Source organism: Rattus norvegicus, chromosome 9, assembly GCF_021556685.1.
Source record: "Rattus norvegicus strain SHRSP/BbbUtx chromosome 9, alternate assembly SHRSP_T2T, whole genome shotgun sequence".
NCBI classification, from domain to species: domain Eukaryota; kingdom Metazoa; phylum Chordata; class Mammalia; order Rodentia; family Muridae; genus Rattus; species Rattus norvegicus.
This window is the reverse complement of record NC_141542.1, coordinates 73,544,931-73,568,134: the sequence shown is the minus strand read 5'-3', so window position 1 is coordinate 73,568,134 and position 23,204 is coordinate 73,544,931. Positions and strand designations below refer to the sequence as shown.

Genomic DNA, 23,204 nt, shown 5'->3' with positions numbered 1-23,204 from the left:
GTTGAGTGGGACGGTTTAGGGTATTCCTACCCCAGGAAGCACGACACCTGCATCGTCCTTCATTTGTCTCTGAAGCTAATGGGAAATCATTCGATTAAAACGCGTGCAGCAGAATGCATGAAACCACAATATGAGTTTAAGGAAATGAAAACTGCCCATGGAAGGCATCTGAAGCCGAATTGTATGAAATGAAATTTTGTTTCATTTCCAGTGATTTCCTAGGTGAAATTAGGGGTCTGTCTGGATAGCATAATGACAATAGTGGCGGGAACCACACAGACTCAAATAACATACATGAACCTTAATAAAGAGTGAGAGGTACTCGCGGGAATGCATTAAATTGAGTAATAATTTATTATTTAGAGACCTCTATCCATTTACTCAGTTTTTTTTTTTAACTTGGAGAATTGGCTCTTCTGTAAGGTGTGTCATGTTTTGCAAAGAAAAAGTGAGTGTGTTCTGTGTGCTTGCTTATAGGTAGGTGTCAGACTTTGGTGTGCCCAGGGTTGCCTTCCTACCTGTGAGCTACCAGGCTCCTGTGAGGGGAAGCAAGAGCTGACAGGATTCTGTATGTCCTATAGGAATGCATTGCAATTATTTCCAATCACAATTAACCTGATTAGAATAATGGACAGGAAGTGTCCCTCTGTAGCTAATGTGGTTTGGCATCAGCTGACTGAAACCCTCTGATAATTTCTGCACAGATGGTTGCTCTGAATGCAGCACTTTTTAAATTATTATTTTCATGGTCTCTTGGTAGGCCAAAACCTCGACACCGACAACAGACCTCCCTATTAAGGTGGACGGAGCCAACGTCAACATCACAGCTGCCATTTATGACGAGATCCAACAGGAGATGAAAAGAGCCAAGGTGTCTCAAGCCCTGTTTGCCAAAGTGGCTGCAAACAAAAGTCAGGTGAGTAGGGGTGTTTTGTTTTGTTTTGTTGTTGTTGTTGTTGTTGTTTTAAAGAATAAAATGGAATGCTGGGACCGCTCTCTTTCCCCTCCAATAAAAACACATCTGTTTTTATAATAATAATAACAGTAATAACCCCTGGGGAGCCCATCATGTTCTGCCTTCTGCCCCATGGCTTTGCTGTAACTCCCATTAGAGTTCAGAAGAGAGACAATGCCAGAACCTAGCTTCATTCTCTTAAATAAATGTTTGATATTAAAGAATAAGAGTTAAAATATTTTTTCCTTATCCAAAGCTTCCTATGTTCATTGAAAAAAAAATGTGTTTCTTGGGGAAGCAATTTTTTTAAGTAAAAAAAAAAAAAAACAAACAAACTGTAGTCTGTGCATAACAGCCCCTTCCTTGAGACCACATTTAACTAGGACTCATCACCTTCCTATTCCCACCAGGGGAAAGGCTGACTTTGCTCTAATAACCACTTTTGCCCAGCCCCAGAGACACCTTGTGATTGTCGGGTGTTTCGTTCACATATTGAATACAGTTGTTTTTCCAGGAGAAAACACACGTGGGGGTTCCAGAATAAGTGCTAAAATCTTTTAGCAGAAAAACATAGATGCTTATCCAGTAAAAGTGTTCAGCATCAGAGCTGCAGGGAGTGCGATGCTCAGGGGAGCCCAGCACACAGATGCTTGGCTTCCTTTCTGAAAGCAGCACTGGTTGGTGGGATCTACCCCTCTGCCTCAGTTTATTTAAGGGGGCAGCTACTGCCTTAGGCTGCTCCAGGGCACCCTTCTTTATCCCACAGATAAAGGATTAGTGTAGGACAGAGGAAATGAAAGTTAGATGAAGCAGAATTTTGGGAGCCCTTTGATTTTGAGCTTGATTTCCACTGTGCTTTGCATGACAAATGCTTTCATTCCTACATATGCAAATGGAAAATGGCCTGGGCCCTCTCCCTGACAGATGTGTGCTGTGTGCTGTAGTTACTACTAAGTATTCTATGGCTCTGAGCTCTGAGTTACTACTGTGAGCTGAAGTACTAAGTTACTGGGTGTCACGTTTTTTATTGAGCAAGAAAGAGTTCAATAAAAATTAAGTCCTTAAAAATGATAAATGTTAAATTTAGCATATTTAGACTAATTATTGGCAGATTAACCTCGTTTTTAACCTGCAGTTTTACAGTATCTTACTTTCAGTTTTTAGTGAAGAGAGAAAGAATACCAAAGGAATTTGAAGAGGATTGAAATGTTTATTTTCCTTTTTAATCTCCATGTAGTCATTCTTGAAAATGACTCTGACTTCCTTCCTCAACAAAACTAGGGAACCGAGTTTGCTAAGATATGTTTAACCATAGGATGAAAATCCACAAAAAGAAAAGACCATAGTGCCTCCCTACACTGTTAAACGCATAAAAATCCCATGTAACACATGGTATAATATAATGAGAGTTGGAGCTGTTAAACGAAGAAGGTGTTAAATGCTAACGCCACTTGGCAAAACTACTGTGCATTTAATGGTTTTCCACTGGGTAATAAGGGGCGTATGTGTGGATGTGCAGTGGGTGTGAGAGCTGCATAAGTGATTTTGCAAACCTGACCCTCTCTGTGTCCTGACACACATTTCAGTTTTGCTTGGTCCTTCTTTTATAACTATAAACTGAAGACCAGAGTCTGAGACCTCGATTGAAGGGCGCACAAGTTTCTTGTTGACATGGCTCTGTGGCTGTTGGGATTAGCAAGGCCTAATTAATTCAGGTGGATGATTGAGAGCTGCGTTTGACATTTAGCTGTTACCAATTTTGAGGCCTCCCCAAGAAATCAGCAGTCCTGATTTCCTAGAGCCTGGAAAAGTGGTTCTGAAAATTAATATCCCAAAGGATGAAATTGAGCATAACTGGGGACGAGGCACTTGGAAGTCTTTCTTTTTCCTCAGAAGAATGGGCTCTTCTTAAATGTTTGGACAAAGAACCATATAATGCAAATAGCTGACCAAATAAGTATTTCAGGAATGATGTTTCTTTAAAAAAAAAAATAGGACTGCCAAATAACATAGCTTTAAAGACAGTTCATCATAAAGGATATCCCGGAAGCACCAGCATTCACCCAACAGCAGGCCCACTTGCTTGATCTGGTCCATGTATTTAATGTATGTTTCTAGTGTGGGAATGACTCAGGCAGATTTTACCTCCCCAAGATGCACACACATTTCTTTGGGTTGTGAGAAACGAGAGAGCAAAGTGTTCCCTCCTTTCTTTCATTAACTTCTGTCATTCTGTTATTTTTCTCTGGAGGACTTGGGAGTTCTCAGGGCGACTGAGGAGGTTAATGCCTCTCCAGGGCTTTCCCATCATATGGAGGTGAAACTAGTGAAACCGTTGATTAAGAACTCTTAAGAACTGGAGGAGACTGGGAGCCCTGAAGCTTAGATATAGCTCTCAATCCTCCACTTCGTTGGAAATTCACTTTCCATAGAACTCAACCATCGTCTAGTAGGCCTGTTCCCACTTGGTGTGAATCAGCTGCAATCAGTTATTAAAGATGGTGGGGAAGTAAAGGATGGGGGCTGCTGGGATAAAGCAAAGGAGGTGATCTGGAAGAATAACCAGGGGACCCATAGGGTGTGGGTGAATGGCCCTGGAGTCCTCTACCCGGGTTTGAGGACTCCTAGGATGCTCTCCCTGTCCCCCACACCCTATCAGGCCTGGGAGCTCCAGCTATAGCCAGAGGGAGGGTGGGAGGGTCTTCTTCCTCATGCAAGAGAGACAGGAGGATGCAGGATTGGGAGGGTCTTCTCCTCACTGCAAGAGCAGAGGAGAAGCCAAGACGGTGAGCTCTCTGTAGCTAGAGAGAGAGAAGAGTTTCTGAACACTGAAAAGCTCTTCCCACAAAACCCGTGTTCTGCATGCGAGTGGTTCTAGTGTCTCTGCTCTCATGTAGGGGGGTTTCTGTGGGTTCTGTGCCTCACAGGCACTAGTTCTCTGTATAAAGCTGTATGCCTCATTACTGCATTGCCATTAAAATGTGTGTTCTGAATTTCAACTAACAACCAATTATAGTTTGACTTGCCTGTTTCTTGTCTTAGATTTGAGTTGATTTTTATATGGCATAAGCATCCGATTTCATTCTCCTAGACATGTGGAGATCCAGTTTTCTGGAACATTTTTTAATGATTGGTTTGTTGGCTGGTTGGTTGGTTAATAGGATCTCAGTTCATAGCTGGCCCTGAACATTTGACCCTCATCCCACTAAACTTCCATATCCTCATTGTGTTTTTTGGTGTCCTAGTTGAAAAATTCAGTTTTGTATGTTTGGATTTAGTTCCAAGCCCTTTCCATTCTGTTCCTTCAGCCTGTGCATTAGTGTTTACAGCCACACTCTGAAATTCTGATGATTAGCTTTGTAACAAAAGTGATTCATTTATTGGAGTTGCTGGAGATCAACCCCAGAAGCCTGAGTGTGACAGGCAAGTGTGGTATCACGGAGATACAGCCTTAGCTCCTGTAATAATACAATTTTAAATCAAGAAGTATGATGTCCCTGACTTTTGGCTCTTTGGGGGACTTTTGTAGTTCCTTAAAAATTTTAGAATTCCTTTTTCTGTTGTGAAGAATGTAAATAAATGGAATTTGTTTGTTTGTTTGCCTGTTTCTTGATGCCAGAGATTGACTTGAGGTCTCATGCGTGCCAAGAAGGTTACACTCCTCACATCAACCATTGGGGTTTTGATAGGGATTATATGGAATGTATTCATTGCTTTCAGTGTAGATAGTTAAAAAAACTATGTTATAAGTTGTCTAGTAAAGGCAAGATCTTTATGTGGAAGAGTATATTTATAAAATATAAATGGTTTTCTTTAGTTTCACTATTTGAGTTTCTTAGCCTTCATTGCTTATGTTGCAAGAGACCAAGCTGTTGCCATTTTGTATGTATTCAAAAGAAATGATTAACATTATTCTAAGGTCCCATTATGAGGGTAGCATCCTTGGGAGGGTGTTGGAAATAAATATATGATTGTGCTGATTTCTGTGGTATGGGATGTGCCAGGAAGCACAGCCAGAAGGTGCTACAGATTGACTCCTGGTTCATTGTACCACTTACCCTCAGCAGAAGTTAAAACAATGGGTGTGCTTTGCCTGTACGGCAGGTTCTCTGGGAGCCCGTGAAAGTGGTTTCCTTGAAACCACAGTCTGTGGGCAGTGAGCCCAGGATTCCCTGTACATCAGCATGGGCCTCTGATTTCCAGTTCTTCTTTATGGCATAATCTGAAGGAATGAGAACCTTCTACAGGGCATCAGCAAACATTCCCCATGGGTTTGTTTTGATAGCAACCTCATAATAAAGAATTGTCTTTCTTCTCCCCTCTATCTGTTTTATGGTGTAAAGCGAGTTTTTGTTTATTTGGTCGTCTTTTTGTTATTACTGGTATTATTAACTAGATACCAATGAAAGTTGGTCATAGTATTCATGAATTTCTCAAAATTGAAATGTCTTTTAAGTTGGTATTGGTTTTTAGCATTTTTTTGTTCTATATTTTGAGTTGATATACTTTGCCTGTTTATGGTATGGTGCCTTTGGAAACTGGGTGTGACTTTGAAGCAAATCTGGCTTCCCTGTTAAAGGGTCTTCTGAACTCTCACCAGCCCTGTTGGGAAGAGGCGTGAGCTATGCCGTGGTTCTGTCAGAGAAGAACATAGGTGCCTACAAGTTTGTGTCCTCTGGCAGCCATACTCCTTTCAAATCGGGCACCATTTGTTAGCTTACCTCCATATGGTCCTTGCCCTGACCTAGCACAAGTCTTACTCATGACCCTGCTTTCCTAGGTTCTGGAGGAAGTTTGCTTAGCATAAAGTTTAACACCTCTGCTACAGTTTGAGCCTGAAGGGCGTAGAAACATCACAGTTATTTATTGTTTAATATTATAGTAAGGCACATTTAGCTATTATGTTTCTAGTATAATAAAGATCCCAAGGCTTCACATTTATTCTTCTGTACACATATAAATGGCTTTTTCATGTATGTGTGCTCATCTATGCATGTGTCTGTGTATACAGTAACACAAAAAGGCACAGTAAACTTCCATAGACATGAAATCTAGCATATTCCCATGTATCTGTGGGAGTAGAGGCAGCACAGTCTCATGCAATCCCCTCTTGATTTCAGCCCTGTACAGCAGAGGTTAAAGAATTGTTCTGAAATAAAATTTCCATTACTCTCAATTACAGACTCAATCTTTGTAAACACATCCACAGAAATGTGAGAGATGTGCTTAAGGCAGCCCAGAGAAAGCTGAAAATTGGTCCCTATGAAGATTCAGCTTAGGACTTAGTATACAATTTTGGACACTAGAAAAAGCTCACTTCGTGCAAGGTAAACTGTAATTAACCTTGAACTGTAACCGAGTACAGAGTAGATTCCATTGTCCGGGCTTAGATGACATCCTCAGCAGAGGTTCATTGACGCCCTTGACAGGTCTCCCCTGTATTTAGCCTCTTATCTATTTCAGCTTTCTTGATTAGGTTATCTTGAATCATTAGGGGGGTTATTTATTTTAATAGACACTTATTGGATTCATGAAAAGAGAATTCAGTGACGAAGAAACAAGAGCAGAATACTATCTGGCTCATTTCACACTTGAGGAGAGTCTCAACCAGCTGAAGAGAAATCCTTTCACAGTTACAAAAGTTTGTTTGGGGACTTTCTGTGCTTCCATTTAGAAAGCGAACTGTCTGTGGTTAATAATATGAATTTTCCTTTAAGAAACTCAGAAAACATTCCCTTTTGGTTACATATGCTGACATTTTCTGTATTGAAGATGTGGGTGAGGAAATGGCCTGTTACATTTCTGCGGCAAGAAGCTTGAGTCATTCCGAGGAACTGTTCATTTGCTGAGTTTCCCATTCATTAGAGTTCCTAGAGGGGCAGAAGGGTGGTGCAACTTCCTGTTTGGTAGCTGGAGTTCACTCACCAGCTCTCTCCCAGACACGTCAGGAAGGGGGGGGGGCAGGCATCACCCAGCCTTCTTCACTAGGGGCAACTTTAACTTCCTTTGCTGGAGACTAACACAGAAACAGGAACTAACTGAGCTAACACAGAAACAGGAACATTGGGGCTGCTGAGGCATCTCAAGAGGTAGGGACGCTGAGAACCTCTCATCTTTAGGACCCACATAGGATAAGAAGAAAAGCAAGTCATATGAGTTACTCGGCTCTGACCTCCACATATGTACACACATGCACATGCAGACACGTGTCCACACACACCCAAAGTAAAATGTAATCGAGAAAAACGTCATGAGCCCAGAATATTTTTTGTTTGTGTGTTTGTCTGTCTGTTTGTTTAAGGCAAAACCCAGACTGGCTTAAGACTTGGCCACTTCTCTCATTCTGCCTCCCCAGTGCTAGAATATTATTGCTGTTATTGTAAAGAAGAACACTTGATAAGGGGTAGAAGGGAGGATCCTAACTCGGTTTCTTGATACATGGCAACCGCAAGCACAGGCATTTCAGCACCATGGACAGGACCACTGCTCTGATTCCACTGTGGCCCCTCTGTCTCCCACAGCAGCGCTTAGACCCACAGTTTAGAGATTAAATTCAAACTCATGCCTGTTGAGTCCCCACTCAAGCTAGGCCTTGTTAATGTTCTATAAAGGCCTTGGTCATTTGAACATTCTAAGCCTGTGGTAGTTAAAAACCGAAATAGATATTGCCAGTTTCCATTTAGTTTTGACCCAGGAAAACTCTAAGGACCCCAATGTGAGCAGTAAGAGAAAATTCACACCAGTGCCCACATAGAAAGCGCTCAAAAGGATGAGAGCAGCTTGTTAAACGGTCAGTGTGGTGTTAGTGATGTATGTCATTCTTTTTAGACAACCCCAAATAATGCAGCTCAGGCAGGACGCGCTTCACTCTCAGGTCATGTGGGGTTTTGTTTTTTGTTTTATTTTTTGTTTTTTTTGTTTTTTTTTTAATATGCAACAGCATAGTCTCAATGTGAACAGAAATAGTATCTGGGCTTAATGGTGTTCTTGCCTTTGTTATACACTACCCCACACCCCAAGGACTCCGTACTAAATAGAAAAAAGTGTGCCAGGAAACCAGAGAAGAGTTCATTCTTTATCTTCACAGTTTAAATGCCTCCGGTAGCTCCCAGAGGCTATAGCATTAAAATGAGATGTTCGCCTATTGCAGATGGGCAAATAGACCTTGTCAGGCTGCCTTTGGAAATTGGTGTTCCTCTTCAACAAGCACTGACTTTGAGGTGACAAAATAGTCCCCACGTGATACTTTCTATATAACCCAGTAGTTTCTATATAATTAATTAGCATCTGCATAGCACTACTGTGTGCAAGGAGGAGTACTGTGCTCAGAGAGACTACATCAAGAAGCACGGCCTTGTCTTTTACTCCCATCAAGAAGAGGCCAGCCCTACCGAGGAAGGTACATCAGGCATACCCACGCCTGACAGTAACACTCTGAGGCCCAGACAGGAATGAACAAACATTTTTCACAGGCGATTAGGTGAAGCCAGGTTATGAGAGTCTTGAAGAACAGCATCTCCAGGGATTATTGATCTGAACAGAAGGTATTGTAGCCAAGAGGGTAGCATGACAAAGCATGGAGGTGGTAATGTGCATGTACCAAATGTCTGCAGGGACTGAGTAATCACTGTGGCTGGAGAATAAGGTCACCCTGGGAATTATTGAGGAATGAGCAAACAACAGCAGCTCATGGTTCTTGCTGTCGCCTCTTCCAGTGGTCTGGAATGGGGGGCTACTATTCGCTTCCTTCCTGCAACTCATCAGTAAAACTCCCTTTTCTGAAAGATAGACAAGAGTTACTTGTTTTTCAAAAAGAATTGCTGGGGTATTTTTTTCAAGTAGTACAGAGTCCTAATACATTTCCATGATTTGCTTTGTAAATTTAGATTGGCATCCAGCTCTCTGGGACATGTGGGTAGTAATCGAGCGATACCATGGCCGGTGCAAGTGTCGGCCTCACCTGCAGAGCTAGAGAGGGTCGTCAGACTTGTTTTTGCTACAGAGGGAAATTTGCTTAAGAGACTGAAGAGATGGCTGGAATATAATGCTAATAAATACTATTTGCTTATTTTCTGAGTGTTTAGGAACTCATTAACCATTGATTGCCAGGAATCAATCTTTGAACTGCTGCCCCTTCACTGAGTCCCGCTGTAAAGATGAATTCTCTGGAATCATATTCATGGGCTCCATGTTTATTTTCATATGTAGGTCCTTGTGCTCTCTGGAAGTTTTGAAACTTTTTCAAACTCATTTTGGATACAGCAATTTTTATAAGAAAAAGCATAGAACCAATGTTGTGTTGTGTACCACCCTTACCCCCGCTTGCTTCCTTAGTGTTGACTTTGTCCATCACTGGAGAGAAATGTTAGCCATGCAAGTAACAAAGCCAGGACGTTAGCAGCTCTCATATGGAAAATGTGATTCCATTGCCTTAGTTCTTCTATTCATGTCTTTTTTCTTGGACCCAGATCTGGTTGGTCATTTTTATTAGTCTTTACTCCATAATTCTTCCTACATCTTCCCTTGCCTTTTATGGCTATGCCAGAAGAAGTGCTGACATAAGTTTCTCTTAGTTTGGGCTTAGACCACCTTCTGAATGACAGTCTGCCCTTGTGGTATGTCATGTGACAGTCTGTTTTTGTGGTGTGTATTGTGAACAGTGGTCATGATGTCAGTGCAGCTTCAGTAGTGAGGCCGGCCTTGACCAATTGGCACTTCCTTAAATATTTATTAACCAATTGGTCAAGGTCATTTATTCCTTGTATTTTTGAACTCTAAAGGCTAATGACTATCTGCTGTTCATGATAGGAATCAGATAGCAGATGCTAGAGTGTAGAACCAGGGGACACCACCATTTTTGTGAGTCTCCCCTTTAATACCCAGAATCTTCAACAGAGCAACCACTTACTCAAGGATTGCCCATTCATTTTGGGGCAGAGCGAGAACTAAATTAGAAGTCAGATCTCAGGACTGCAAAGATGAATGCTATCTGCCACTCTGAGTCATGCTCACCTCCGTGAAACTTACAGAATCCCAATTTATTAGACTATAAACATTAACTGGACTGCATGAATATTCAGCCAATCTCCAATGAGAGCTTAAAACTCAGACTTTTAAAATAAGAGGGAAACCACAGAGAAGGACAGGAAGGAGCTTCTGGGGTGCTGGAGATCAGATGAACTGTGTCAGTGTTTGAAAATGAAAATACTTCAGGAATGTTCCACACAACACACAGGGAACAACAACAAAAAACCTACTTGAGATTTTTAACAGAAAAAGGAGATTTGTTTATTAATAATTCATGAGTTCCCATTGAACATGCATGACAGAAACAGTGCTATTCAATAGAGAATACAGTCATCTGTCACTGTTTTATTTGACATTTACACTTTTTTTTTTTGCCTGATACTGCAAAACTTTCTTGGATGGTATGCAAAAATTATATAAATGAAAAAAATTCCCAACGTAGGGACCCTTTATTTCTTCTGTGATGGGTTCACTCAAAGTTATACAGGTATGGATGTATACATGCAAGAGCATGACACTTCTTTACATGATCATTAGTCACCAGACAAGCAAATATGAGGTCCTGTTTAGAAAAAGGAGCCACTGGAGGGATGGTGTGCACAAAAAGATGCTGGATGGGATGAGAGATGAGGAGAAAGGCTAGCGTGCAAATGTGCAGAGGGAGCAAGTGAGTCAGAGTGAGGAGACAGCAAATCATGGCCACTGAGAAGGACATCGGCCAAAGAATGCACTGCCATTTCAGATAAGAAATAAATATTTATAAATGGCATCACAGGAGTCCTACTGGTGGGAATATCAGCATTTTGTAGAGCAAATTAGAGTTAGGAGCTCCTCACCACTCTGTGCTAGTGCGGGCTCTCAACAAGCTTTCTGCTCTGTGGGTTAGTTATTATTTATAAAAATCACAGAACCAGCTGATACATTCATAAGCTAATTATTGAAGCAGCTGGGTACACATGGTGCAATATGGCCAAGGCTGTGAAGTATCACAGATTTCTTGGGGCCTGCTGTGGTGGGGGTGCACTGTTGAAGGCTCCCTCCCTTAATCTGATCAGCCAAGCAAACACTTTGTGGGGAAACTTGATTAATAACCCTCTAAATACCATGAATGTGCTTCATCTTCCAAACCGAGTTCCCTTAAACATGCCATTAGCTCAGCCCATCAGGGATCTGAGGAAGTTCTCTGCCGCCCTAAGAACAGGGCCTTGTTGGCTACTTCCTTATGCCAGAAATTAATTTGGTTTGCTTATGTCTGTACACATGATCACACTTGTGTCTAATCCACTCCCTAATAGCTTCAAGGTCAAGACCTTGCATGTCAGTGGGCAAATTGAGCACTACCCTCCTTAAAGACCGATGGCAGATAGCACAGTCCATATAGCACAAGCTATAGTGTTGTTCTAAGTGAGTGTAAGGAACACAGATTATAGCGGCGCATACGAATCAAACGTGGCAATGGATGTTCTGCGAGACATTCCAAGTGTCATAAGTGGAGACACCACTCAGCTGTCACCTGTCTTCCTTCAAGCTGCAGCTTCCCACAATGCAATGCATCCTGGAAGCAGAACAGCAGGTGCTGTCTTCCTTAAGGTCTGGCTATCTCCGAACTTCATCTTTTAACAGATGTAGGTTTTTGTTTTTATTTTCCATTCAGTGATTGGTCTCCATGCTCTCGCCTCCCCTGGGAGATGTTAAACATACCTGTTTAAAACATTTGAAAGAGTTCACCAGAGACTTATTCAGATCTGTGAAAAGACACAGAAATGGGAGCTTAATTTTTCCACAGATGGCTTATTTTCCATCTCAAGAATTCTTTCCTTTGTATAAAGAACCCCCCGAGAAAACACTTTGGGACCAGGAGATTTTTATTAAAATATAATTTATTTTCTGGTAGTGGTAAAAATTTATCTTCATTTTTCATGTGCATGGCACTTGAAAATTAACCATTACCTGTCTCTTGAGTTGGGGGATTGGGGGAGTTATAGAAGTACTTGGAAAAAAAAAGATTTGCAAGCAAATGGTTAGATACCTTGTTTTCATTCTTCCCAACTCTCTAACTCTCCCAAGCTCCCAGTTTATTGCAAGAAAAGATCAGGTCTGCGCAAATGTGGCCTCTCACTTGTAAAAACAAGGCAGTGTTGTGTTACAGATTAGTTTATAAATCCCCAGTGGCTTCACAGTTCAGTGCCCACAGCTGCTGCACACAGGCCTGGGTTTTTGTCTCTTCTCAGTGCTGCAGCCGGCAGTTGAAGGGGAAAATGGAATGATCAGGTTATTAACATGGAGGCCGCGAGGAGGAGGCTGCACAATGAGAACAGCTGGTGTTGCTGTCTTGGCTGATGCTGCGGAGATAATCAAATCTTGCCTTTTTTTGGGGTGGGGGGGGTAAAGGCAGAAGACACAGTGGAGAGTTAGACAAACAAGAGCTTATGATATTATATGGGGTTTTTACGATGCGTGTCAGGGGCTTCCGTTGGCTTACAAGTGATGGTGGAGAGTATGTGGAGGCTTGGGATTTGTTTCTCACAAAGTCAGTTGTGTTTATGCACCTTTTAAGGAAAAAAAAAAAAACTCTACCCTTTCACAAGAAAGGAATTGTGGGACAGTTCTTGGTTTTAAAATTAGCGACGTAGCTTGGAAGTGATGGGTTAGAAAGCTACTGGGTAAAATATTTTGACATGAGTCAGTGAGCGATGTTGACAGCCTCTGTATTATTTTCATATAAGCCATCATTTGCATTGCTTTTCCTTCCTCCTGCAGTTGTGAGAGGGAACATCCGGATGGCAGAGTTGGGACAGGGCGTTTGCAGGTGCAGGCTGACCCCCTGTCCCTTCCTGCAGGTGCGGCTATGGAGGGAGGGCGATGGCTACGGGGGCTTTGAGCCCAGCGTGCTCACAGATGAAGCAAATCTACATTGCGTTTTGATTCTAGCAAAGGCTGCTGTTTCTGTTTGCAAGGTTACTAATGATTAGAAGGACATTAACTCCCTAGAGGACTCAGTACTGTGATACCCAGGACTGTATTTTTTTTTTATTTGCCTTCTCATAATATATGCATGTTTGTCTTCCCCCTCTTCTTGTAGTAGAACACTAACCAGTTGGGTAATTTGTAAAATGTTATGGCTGAAACTAAAAAATTCCTTTACTTTTTCGAGAAGGGATAACTATAATTTCATTTGTACATCTAGAAGATTTTGTTATATGGATTGTTAAGAAACTCATTGAGAATGTATTCTATAGGAAGGTGTTAAGAAATTTCAATGGGGGACTGGAGAGATGGCTCAGTGGTCAAGAGCTCTGACTGCTCTTCCAGAGGTCCTGAGTTCAAATCCCAGCAACCGCATGGTGGCTCACCACCATCTGTAATGGGATCTGATGCCCTCTTCTGGTGTGTCTGAAGACAGCTACAGTGTACTTATATATAATAAATAAAATAAATCTTTAATAAAAAAAGAAATTTCAATGGGGGTAAAGATTCTTGGGGCTGGGGATATAGCCCAGTTGATAAGAGTGCTTGCCTAGCATGTAGGAAGTCCTGAGTTTGAGCTCCACCCTCTCCAGCCTTCAAACAGACATTGCAGCACAAGCCTGTGTAATCTCAGTACTTGGGAGTTGTAAACAGAAGGATCAGGAATTGAAGGTTATCCTTGACTATACCATCAGAGGCTAGCCTGGGTTTATTTCAAAAAAAAAAAATAATAATATAAGAAGAAGACGACTCGACCATTGGCATAAGTATTAACATGGCCATTGGTTGGATTTAAGAATTGAACCATTTCAGTAGCTTCTACCATTGATGGGAATAATTCTGACATAGAACTGTGGTTTGGGGATGGCAGTTGACTTGGCATCTAGGCTCACATAACTGCTCTCTACACCCTGCAGTCCTAACTCCCATATCTCCTTCCCTCCAGGGCTGGCTCTGTGAACTGCTTCGTTGGAAGGAGAACCCCAGTCCAGAAAACCGCACCCTTTGGGAGAATCTCTGCACCATTCGCCGTTTCCTGAATCTTCCCCAGCATGAGAGGGATGTGATCTATGAGGAAGAATCTCGACATCACCACAGTGAGCGCATGCAACACGTGGTCCAGCTCCCACCTGAGCCCGTGCAGGTCAGTGTCTTCTGCAGCCCCAGCCTTAAGACAGGCTTTCTGCTGGCAGCAGCTACCCAGGGTCAGGGAGAGCAGTACCACCTCCTGTGAGAGAAGGACTGGTACCCTGTCCTGAGGTCACAGCAGGTTCTGTGTGTGCTTACACCCAGAGAAGATGACCAGGAGATCAATGCCAATGGCATTGGCCTGGCTGATAGCAGATCACTCAGATAATTAAATATAGTGCTTATCAGATTCTCCTTTTAGTATTTTTAACTTTTATTTATTTGTGTATATGCACACATATGAGTACACACACACACACACACACACACACACACACACACACACACGCACGCACAGTGGAGACCAAAGAAAAACTTGCAGAAATCAATTCTTGCCTTCTACTATTTGGGCTCTGGGAATCCCTTTGGGGCCCATCCAATTGTTTTCTAAAGAAAAACTGAAGTAAATTTTGACCCAAAATTCTTCAGAGAATTTTTGTTGGGTGAAAAGCAAAGAAATAGTCTTCTGACCAGAGGAAAACCTTTAATTTTCACCAACCCCCTGAGAGAAGTTGTGATAGATCCTCAGAACTTTAAGATGAGTTTTTGCTGTCTCCAGTTCCTACGTTTACAAGTCTTCCTTATTTGGGCAGTATGCTTCATTGGGTTAGTTTTCCAATTTCAATGAAACAAATCTTTCTTTGGGAAGTAACTGAGTTTGCTGGTCTACCTCTGAATCTAAAATCACTTTCAATCAGCATTAACCAGTGTATCGGCAGAGTTTGGCACGTCAATTGGTTTGGCCCTGCAGCCCAGTAACAGAAATCTTGACTGCAACAAAGGGGATCGTGTGAGACCTCTCTTAGACTTAGCATCTATGTGGAAGCATGAACTGAAGGGGAATGCGGGTGTGCACAGGCGTGTAAAGACTATGTTAGAAGATGGTAGCAAAGGAAGCCTGGTGAGGTACAGTTTACGATGTAGACATAATAGAAGAAAGAGGAAGGATGCAGAAGAATAGCCGTCAGCTGTCTGTCTCTCCTCCCTTTGCTCTATACTATATGCCTGGGAGTAGCCAGAAGTGAAACCTCATTTTATCAAATGTTGGCATCTCAGCCCAAGCTGTCATGCTTTTCTATGTCAGTTTCTCGGGTCGGAGTCATGCTCTGACTCATAGGTTCATTGAGGCAGTGTTTAAAAGGTTCTCAGTGAACCCAGGGTAGATAGGCAGGATCCAGGGTCAGTAACAACAGAACCACTCATTCTGGGAGGCTGAGCCACAATGCTTATCCTCTTTTCTCCCTGTCCTGATCTTTTCCTGTCTGGGGCTTCATCCAAACAGCAAGGAACCTCCCTTCGGATAATTAGACCAGTATACTGAGTCACACAGAGCAGTGGCTTTCAGACTTTTAATTTCTTCAAATTAAAGAGAGCTCAGTATAGTTTACCAACCTTTTATTTTAGAAAATAAACCGATTCAAATAGTTCCAGAGAAGTGCTTGTCATTCGCTGTACTATTGTTCTGTAGTGTTCAGTACTGAAGAACCCTAAGCATCTCCATGAAATAGCATACGGCAAAGACCGTAGCAACAGTAGAAATCAGATCCTCTAGGAACACTCATCACCTGCCCCCCTTATTCTCTCATTTGCTGCAGCCCGGTCCAGACTTCTGTTTTGAACCAGTAGAATATCAAAGACTGCTTCAGCAACCAAGGACTTTTCATGGCCTTATATTCAAGGTCTGTCTTAGTTCAATACAAGAGCAAAATGTTTGTAAAGTCTTATTCTTGATAGTAGCGGAAGGTAGAACAGTCTCAGCTCCACGCCAGTGATGAAAGGGGAACTCACAGGCTTTTGGTTTTGCTGGGTTTTTCTATTATTGTTTGTTTTGACTTTTGGAGACAGGGTTTCCCTATACAGCCCAAGTCATCCGCAAATTGGGAGATCCTCCTGCTTCAACCTCCCCAGTGCCATGACATCTAGAAACAGAAATTTGAAATAACCCATTATCTACTGCAGTGGAGGAGCCCTCCCTTTTGATAATAGCTCTCTCACCATACCTGTCTGGACTCCTGTCCAGACCTTCTCGTTTGTGTTGCTCTAGGTAGATGATACAGTAGTCATGCAGTTGACCAGTCTGAGAGAACTAACTCTCAGCCAGGCAGTTCATTCATTTGTTCTCCTGTGTTTTCTATATCAGTGCTTGTTCATGGGTAAGCAAAAATCAGCCTTTGTGACTTTCAGTGGGCCATGCTAGTTTACACCAACTTCCAGTTCTTCTAAGACAAATCCCCTTACATTCTGGAAGTTTATTCCTATCACACAACTCCTAGCTAAGGACTTTACAAACAAGGCCATTTTCTCTGCACTGAATTTGCCCTGTGTATCAGTCTTGCCCCTCCCACTACTGCAAAACCTGAGGCTTCCCTTGAGTGACACTGCTTCAGTGAATTCATAATGTCAGAAAAATACAAAGTTATAGATTTATTATTTATTATAATTATAGTGTTAAAAATGAGGAATAATCACCAGAAACAGCTGGCAATGCTCTTAAAGACTAGAGAATGCAGCTGACACCATCTCCTTAGATGCCACTGTGCATGGTAGAAGACTGATTTGAAATATACCTACCCATAATGACATTGTCTGAGCACATGCCAGGCCACTGGACTTAAGAGTTGGGATTTAATTTGTACCTTTCTGTCATTTGCAATTTAAAAAAGTATACTTACATATTTTAGGAATTTTATCTATAAGCTTACTATTGGTTTAGCAATGCTGCATTTTGTCTAATTGGGTGGGAAATGTATCATCACTAAATCATTAAGGATGAATGAAAGTAGTGATGGGTAGGGGAGTCTCATGTACACAGCATAATAAATCCACCGGGGTTTCCTCTTGGTGGGCATGGGAGAGTACCATTTGATTTCATTATATAATTGGGTAGACTAGTCTCTAGTTTTTCTTAGATGATCAAGAGACGGTGTCTTTGGGTATAATCACTATATTGGTCTGTTGACCTGAATGCGGTGGATACACGGGATCAAAGAAGGGATTCCCTGTCTCTGTCTTTATCGGGAGTTGTCTGTGAGGTTCTTCAGCTCACAGCCCATGGTTTCTTACCAGTGGTGTGCAGACAGAATTTAGAAGTGCACCACTGTCTTATGTATACTGGAAATATACTTCTTTTAGAATCATGAAGATTTCAAACTTTAAACCCACAGTTATAACTTGGAAGGTTCTATATAAAATTTAGAGAGTCAGAAGATGTGGCCCACCAAGCTCAAGAAGTCCCACATGACTGAAGCTGCACCATGTCCATGGGGACCCACACACCAACATGTCACTCCATCCATACTAGCCACACCCTGTGCCTTCGTACACACATCATTTCGCTTTATTAATGCAAGCTCTGCATTCATTATGTCTCTTTGCCACTGTTGATCACCTGACCCTGGTGTTCCTGGTGCTGCCTTTAATTATGGCTTTTTTTTTCTACATACCACTTAGTTCTTTGAGAATGTCACACAATATGTTCCGATTATCTTGACTTTAACCCTTTGCTTGTTGGCTGATAAGTATGTCTTTGATGGAATTTCCCATCAGAGATGAGTCAAGGTTACAGCCGAGACTATGTTGGACTTAGGGCCCGTGTAGGAATGTTGTCAGCCCTAGACTTAGTCATGATGGAAGAAGGACATGTCTCCTCCTTGGAACTCATATTTCCCAGGGAATATGTAAGTTTTCAGGTCATGTTGAAGTAGCTGGCCTTACAAAGTTTCTTGAGGCTATTCTGTATCTCTTTAGAAACACCAGTTAACTTGTCTGAGTAGAAACTAGCTTTAACTCTGAACTCACTTTGTAAAACCATATATACCCCAGGTCCACAATAAGAGATACATTGTCCCAAGACAAATGAACACTGGGTCTTGGGGAAAATAAAAAGCCTAGATTCACAATAGTGTATGGTCCACTGTAGCGGTTCAGCATATAAAGAGCCAGTAAGCATATCTCTGGCCTTAAAGTGTATGAAGAGGGTCTGAGATGTTTTAGGAAAGAGTGATATAGAAGCCTCATTGGTGAATTGATAATGGGGAGAAGCATTAATCTTCCGAGTGCTGCTAGTTCAAGAATAGATAGCACAGAGAAGAGCAAGAGAGTGAGACAAGGGGAGGGAGAGAGGGCTCATCAGTAAAGAGCACTTATTCTTGCAGAGAACCCAGGTTCATTTCCCAGCATCCACATAGTGGCTCACAGTGGCCATGACACCAGTTCCAGGGTGTCCTGAAACTGATGTTCTCTTCTGACCTCCATGGGCACTGGGTACATACATGGTACACAGACATATATACTTAAATACATAATACTCATACACATAGAGTGTAATAACTCAGAGGGCTGGGCACATGACAGGGCAAGCAAAACTAAAATATCCTGTAAAAAAGACAAGAAATGAATTAAGTTCTATGTTTCATTTCAGCAGATCGGGACAAAGTCATGTCTTGTGGTTAGTGTTTTCTCCCATACAGTTATTGTGAGTGGATGTGCTAGAGCAGTGGTTCTCAACCTCCCCAATGCTGCAGTCCTTTAGTGCAATCCCTCCTATTGTAGTGACACCCAATCGTAAAATCGTTTTCATTGTTACTTCATTTGCTACTGTTAGGAATCATAATGCAAATATCTGTGTTTCCAATGGCCTTAGGCAACCTCTGTGAAAAGTTCACCGGACACCAAAAGGTTGAGAACCACTGCCCTAGAGCAAATGGGAATCCTCAGCTTAGAATAAAAATACTAGTCGCATTCAGGTCTTCATTAGTAACAACTATACTTGACAATTGGAAAAACTGGAGTAGCTGTTGAGCCTGCCTGAAACCAGGATCACCAGATCACCAGCTAACTGAGAACACAGGCATTCGTTGGCATCCTGCTTGGCTCTGGCTGACCACACTTGCCTCTGAATGCAGTAAAAAGAAAGGCTATTGCTCATTCTGTGACTAGTCCCTGAGCAGGGTTGACTGGGGAGCAGCCATCAGATTGTTGATGGAGTCGTGGTTTACTGGTTTATGGTATTTCCCCTGCCCAGTTTTCATGGGTGCTTTCTAAGTCCAGGGATTTGGAGTTAGCTGCTCTATGGTTTCTTGAGAAGCACTTGTTTTAAAATTTGAAAATTCTGTGCTGTGCATCAAGTAAGAACATGAGGCCTGGTGGCACATCATTGTGCCTTTTCTCATCTGGACAAAAGCTCAGGGAACTCTTAGCATCTTCTAAGCCACAGCCTTCCTATTGCTAGTAGCCGCCAATGGTTCACAACCAGAGCAATGTTGTCCTCCATGGGATATTTAATAGTGTCTGGAAACATTTTTGATATTTTAATTCTAGGATGCTAATGGTGAGTAAGTAAATGCTGCCAAACACCCGACAATATGTTAGAGCATCCCCTACACCAGGCTCGGATGACATGTTATTAGTGCCAGAGTTGCAATTTCTGATCTAGACTCAACACTGGTGCTCACCTGTAAAGCAGAGCACTCTATCTCCAGGCTGATTTCTTCACTGTATGAAAATCCAGTATTAATTAATCCTCTCTTCCTTCTCCCTGATCCTCTTCCTCCCTCCTCCCTTTTCCTTCTTTTCTCCCTTCTCCCTTTCTCTAACTCCTCTCCCTTCTTTACCTTCTCTTTCTCCTGCTCCTTTTCCTCCCCCTTCCTCAGCCACCCTCTATCCTCTTCCCCCTCTTCCTTGTCCATCCCCCTCCTTTTCCTCTTCCCCATTCTTCCTTCTTAGACTTCTTTAGAGCTTTTGAAACCTAGACCTTCCAAATGTGGGATTTTTAACATTTTATCATCTTTACTCATTGTGAGAAACCAAGAGAGTGGTTAGTTTTTATTTCCTTAGTGAGATGAGAAATTGGAGTTTAAAGAAGTTGAGTAACTTGCTCCAAGTGAGAACTCGAATTCACATCTCCCTACCTTCCAAGTCTGACCTTTATTATATGTTACACAGCAGCACCTCCAGAACACCTACCGTTAGCTGTCTGATATTATACACAACTTTTTTGCATATATTTTATTTTTAATTTTTCGGCTGAATAGGTTCAGATTCATGAGCTTTCCTTTTTACAAGCCACACAGTTTGATGAAACTTGTAACTTCCTGTGATGTCAAAGCCCTGGGGTCACTCTGCCCTTGTCATCAGCTGCATTTGAGCTGACTTGGAATGTGGTTTCTCTTGCTAGAGTTGAAGATGTTGTCAGTACCAAGCAAGATATCCTGTCTTCCCACTCAATTGGATAGACTATCTTGATTTATGAATTTGCTTCCAAAAGAACAGCTTCTAGGAAAATAAATAGATAAGCCAATTAATTAATTAAGGATGTTTGCAAATTCTCTAACCAGGTTACTACAATTTTTTTCCATCTTGGGTATGTTCCAAACTCCTATGCAAAGCCTGCTGTTTAAATGTAGTTTCAGTTTTCAGGCCTTGTTGTGCCATTACGGGGCTGTGCAGGGAATTCTTCCCTGTCCACTATAGTGGGGCAGGTGGGCATAAAGAAGTCGGTCCTCGTAAGGAGGCTTCTTGATTTCTGTGTCACCAGTTAGGATCTCAATGTGCTTAATTTTTAAAAAATGTGTTACACAGGAATATATAGAAATTTGGCATTTAATTAATTTTTAATATTTATCTATCTCTATCTATCATCTATCTATCTATCTATCTATCTATCTATCTATCTATCTATCTATCTATCTATCTATCTATTGCTACCAGTTCTTTTTAGGAAATTGGTGTATTCATCCCTGTGTTCATAGCCCTAACTGTGCTGAAAAGTTCTCCCCAGGGAAATGTCAGAGTCGGAGCAGTTCCTTAGGGTCCAGAGTCAGCAGCTTAGGTCGTTTGCTATAGACTTGGTATTTAATACACATTTGAGAACAGAGGCTCTTTGGTTAAATTTAAAGTTTTATTAGCATCTTTTATCTTCTTATGAGATATATAAATCTGTATTTGCTGTGTTTGGAAGCACAGCAGAAGAAACAAACAGTGAGGAACTTTGTGGAAGTCCCTGTGCAGGGCTCTATGTGTGGTTAGCTGTGTAGAGGCCGGAAGGTGTTCAGTCAGCAGTAAATGAACTCACCTCACTGCCCATCTTTAATTCACACAACCTCTTCCCATGCCAGCTTCCTTGTCTGATAAGCTTTTCTTCTAAACTGTCACCTGTTTTTGCCCTTTCTGGCCTGTATTTCTCCACTCTGTATCCTCTGTGTACCATTCATAGTTTCTCTGCATTCTAAGTATTCCTCCTCAGCCTGTCTTTGTCCCCTCCTCTATGTCACGGTGTTTCCCCAGTCCTCACTCTAGCCAGTGTATTGTGTTCGTCCACACTGGCTGCCTTAGATTACGCCAAAGGGAAGTGTACCTGCCCACTTTATCCCACTGAAGGCAGATTTTCTAGGCATGAATTTCAGAGCAGTACCACAGACGTTTGGTTCAAAAGGCACTGCAGGGTTGGGGATTTAGCTCAGTGGTAGGGCGCTTGCCTAGCAGGCACAAGGCCCTGGGTTCAGTCCCCAGCTCCGAAAAAAAGAAAAAAGAAAAAAAAAAAAAGGCACTGCATCTCAATGCATTTGAAGAGCCTGAAGAAGCTGATTGGGAAGTGGGAAAGCTATGGGTTGTGGACTGTTTACAAGTAGCCTGTTTACAAGTGGACTGTTTACAAGGTCACCCCTCAGCCAGAAAATTAGTCACATTTAGGAGAATAGGAGAATATGTACCTCAGGACTTTTTTTTTTTTTTTTTTTGTCAGAATAGATGTTTTGCAAGTGTGAACAACTTCAGTAAAATCATATTGAAGGAGATTCATATAGCCTGTGTTTTGCTATAAGGGTTTATGAATAAGTACTGGAAAGCCAGTGCCGGAGGGAGGTTGTAAGCTCTGTATACTGTGCTCTCCCACCCCTGCTCCTTTTCATGGCAGCCTTCCTGACATTTTCTGTATACTTCTTTGTGTTCAGTCACTGATGGAACTTAATCTTCATTTCCATCTTAATTTGTATCTGGGTCTGCTATTTGTTTTCTTTACAGTGGGCTCGACATCTCCTTGGGCTCATTGTTTTAATAACTGGAGCACGTGCTGCACATGACAACATCTATATACATAAAATAAAATACATCTGAAAAAGAAGCCTAAATAGGACTTAAAAGCATAAACTTATGGGTTTTTTCTTTTTCAACTCAAGTGGATAGAGAGAAATAACTTATAAATTTTGAGGAGGGACAAACTGATCTCATGCTAATGACTTAGCCATGAGAAAAAGAGACACTCAGCAGAGACAAGGTAGAGGGTGTGTTGGAGGTGTTCTTCCTGGCCCCTTCCTATAAAAGTAGCAATGATTAACCAAAGCTAACATGAAGACTGCCATTGATACTGACCAGTTACTGTTCTAAGCCCAGGCCTCTTCACAGTATTTCACCTAAGGAAAGGAAAGTACTTCCTTTATATTTCCTGAGATGTCCTCCAATACAACTTTTGAAAGGGCCAGTAAACCTGTTCTCCAAGTGCAAGTTGTTGTAAGATTCTAGTGGTTTCTATTCATGCTTTTGATTTCTTCATCCAACAACTACTGAACTCCTCCAGGATAGCAGGGTAGCAGATATTCTTCTAGGCTCTACATATATAAAAGCGATCAAGATAGGATTTCACACATATTGAAGGGTTTCCTTTTGTATATGACCCATTTCAAACACACCACCATTTCCTTCTGTGCTCCTTTACCTGAACCCAAGATTCAGTCTCACGATGGTGCACAGCTCCTGCTTACTAGTTTGTTCCAATATCTCTTTGTTTCAGTGCGCTCTCTCTCTCTCTCTCTCTCTCTCTCTCTCTCTCTCTCTCTCTCTCTCTCTCCCTCTCCTCCCCCCCTCTCTCTCCTTCCTTCCTTTCTTTTCTTTTTCTTTCTTTTGGTTTTGTTTCTGTTTTCAGAACGAATCTAGTAGCAACTATACGGCGCCTCGCAGGAATGGCATTACCTTAAGAAGCACAAGCACACACACTTGCATGCATGCAGACATACACAGGCTATTTGAAGGTGTGAACCCAGCAGACATTTTGAGTCACTTCTGGAGTCCCGAG

General features: G+C 41.9%; 1 protein-coding gene across 3 annotated transcripts in view; it reads left to right on the top strand.

Moving 5' to 3' along the window:
* The window catches only part of Satb2 (SATB homeobox 2), a 181,869-nt gene that overhangs the window by 128,851 nt on the left and 29,814 nt on the right, over positions 1 to 23,204 (top strand). For all 3 annotated transcript variants that reach the window (XM_087567274.1, XM_087567273.1, NM_001109306.1), the window contains 2 exon segments: positions 761 to 916; positions 13,896 to 14,093. In XM_087567274.1, the coding sequence (XP_087423400.1) occupies positions 761 to 916; positions 13,896 to 14,093 (354 nt within the window).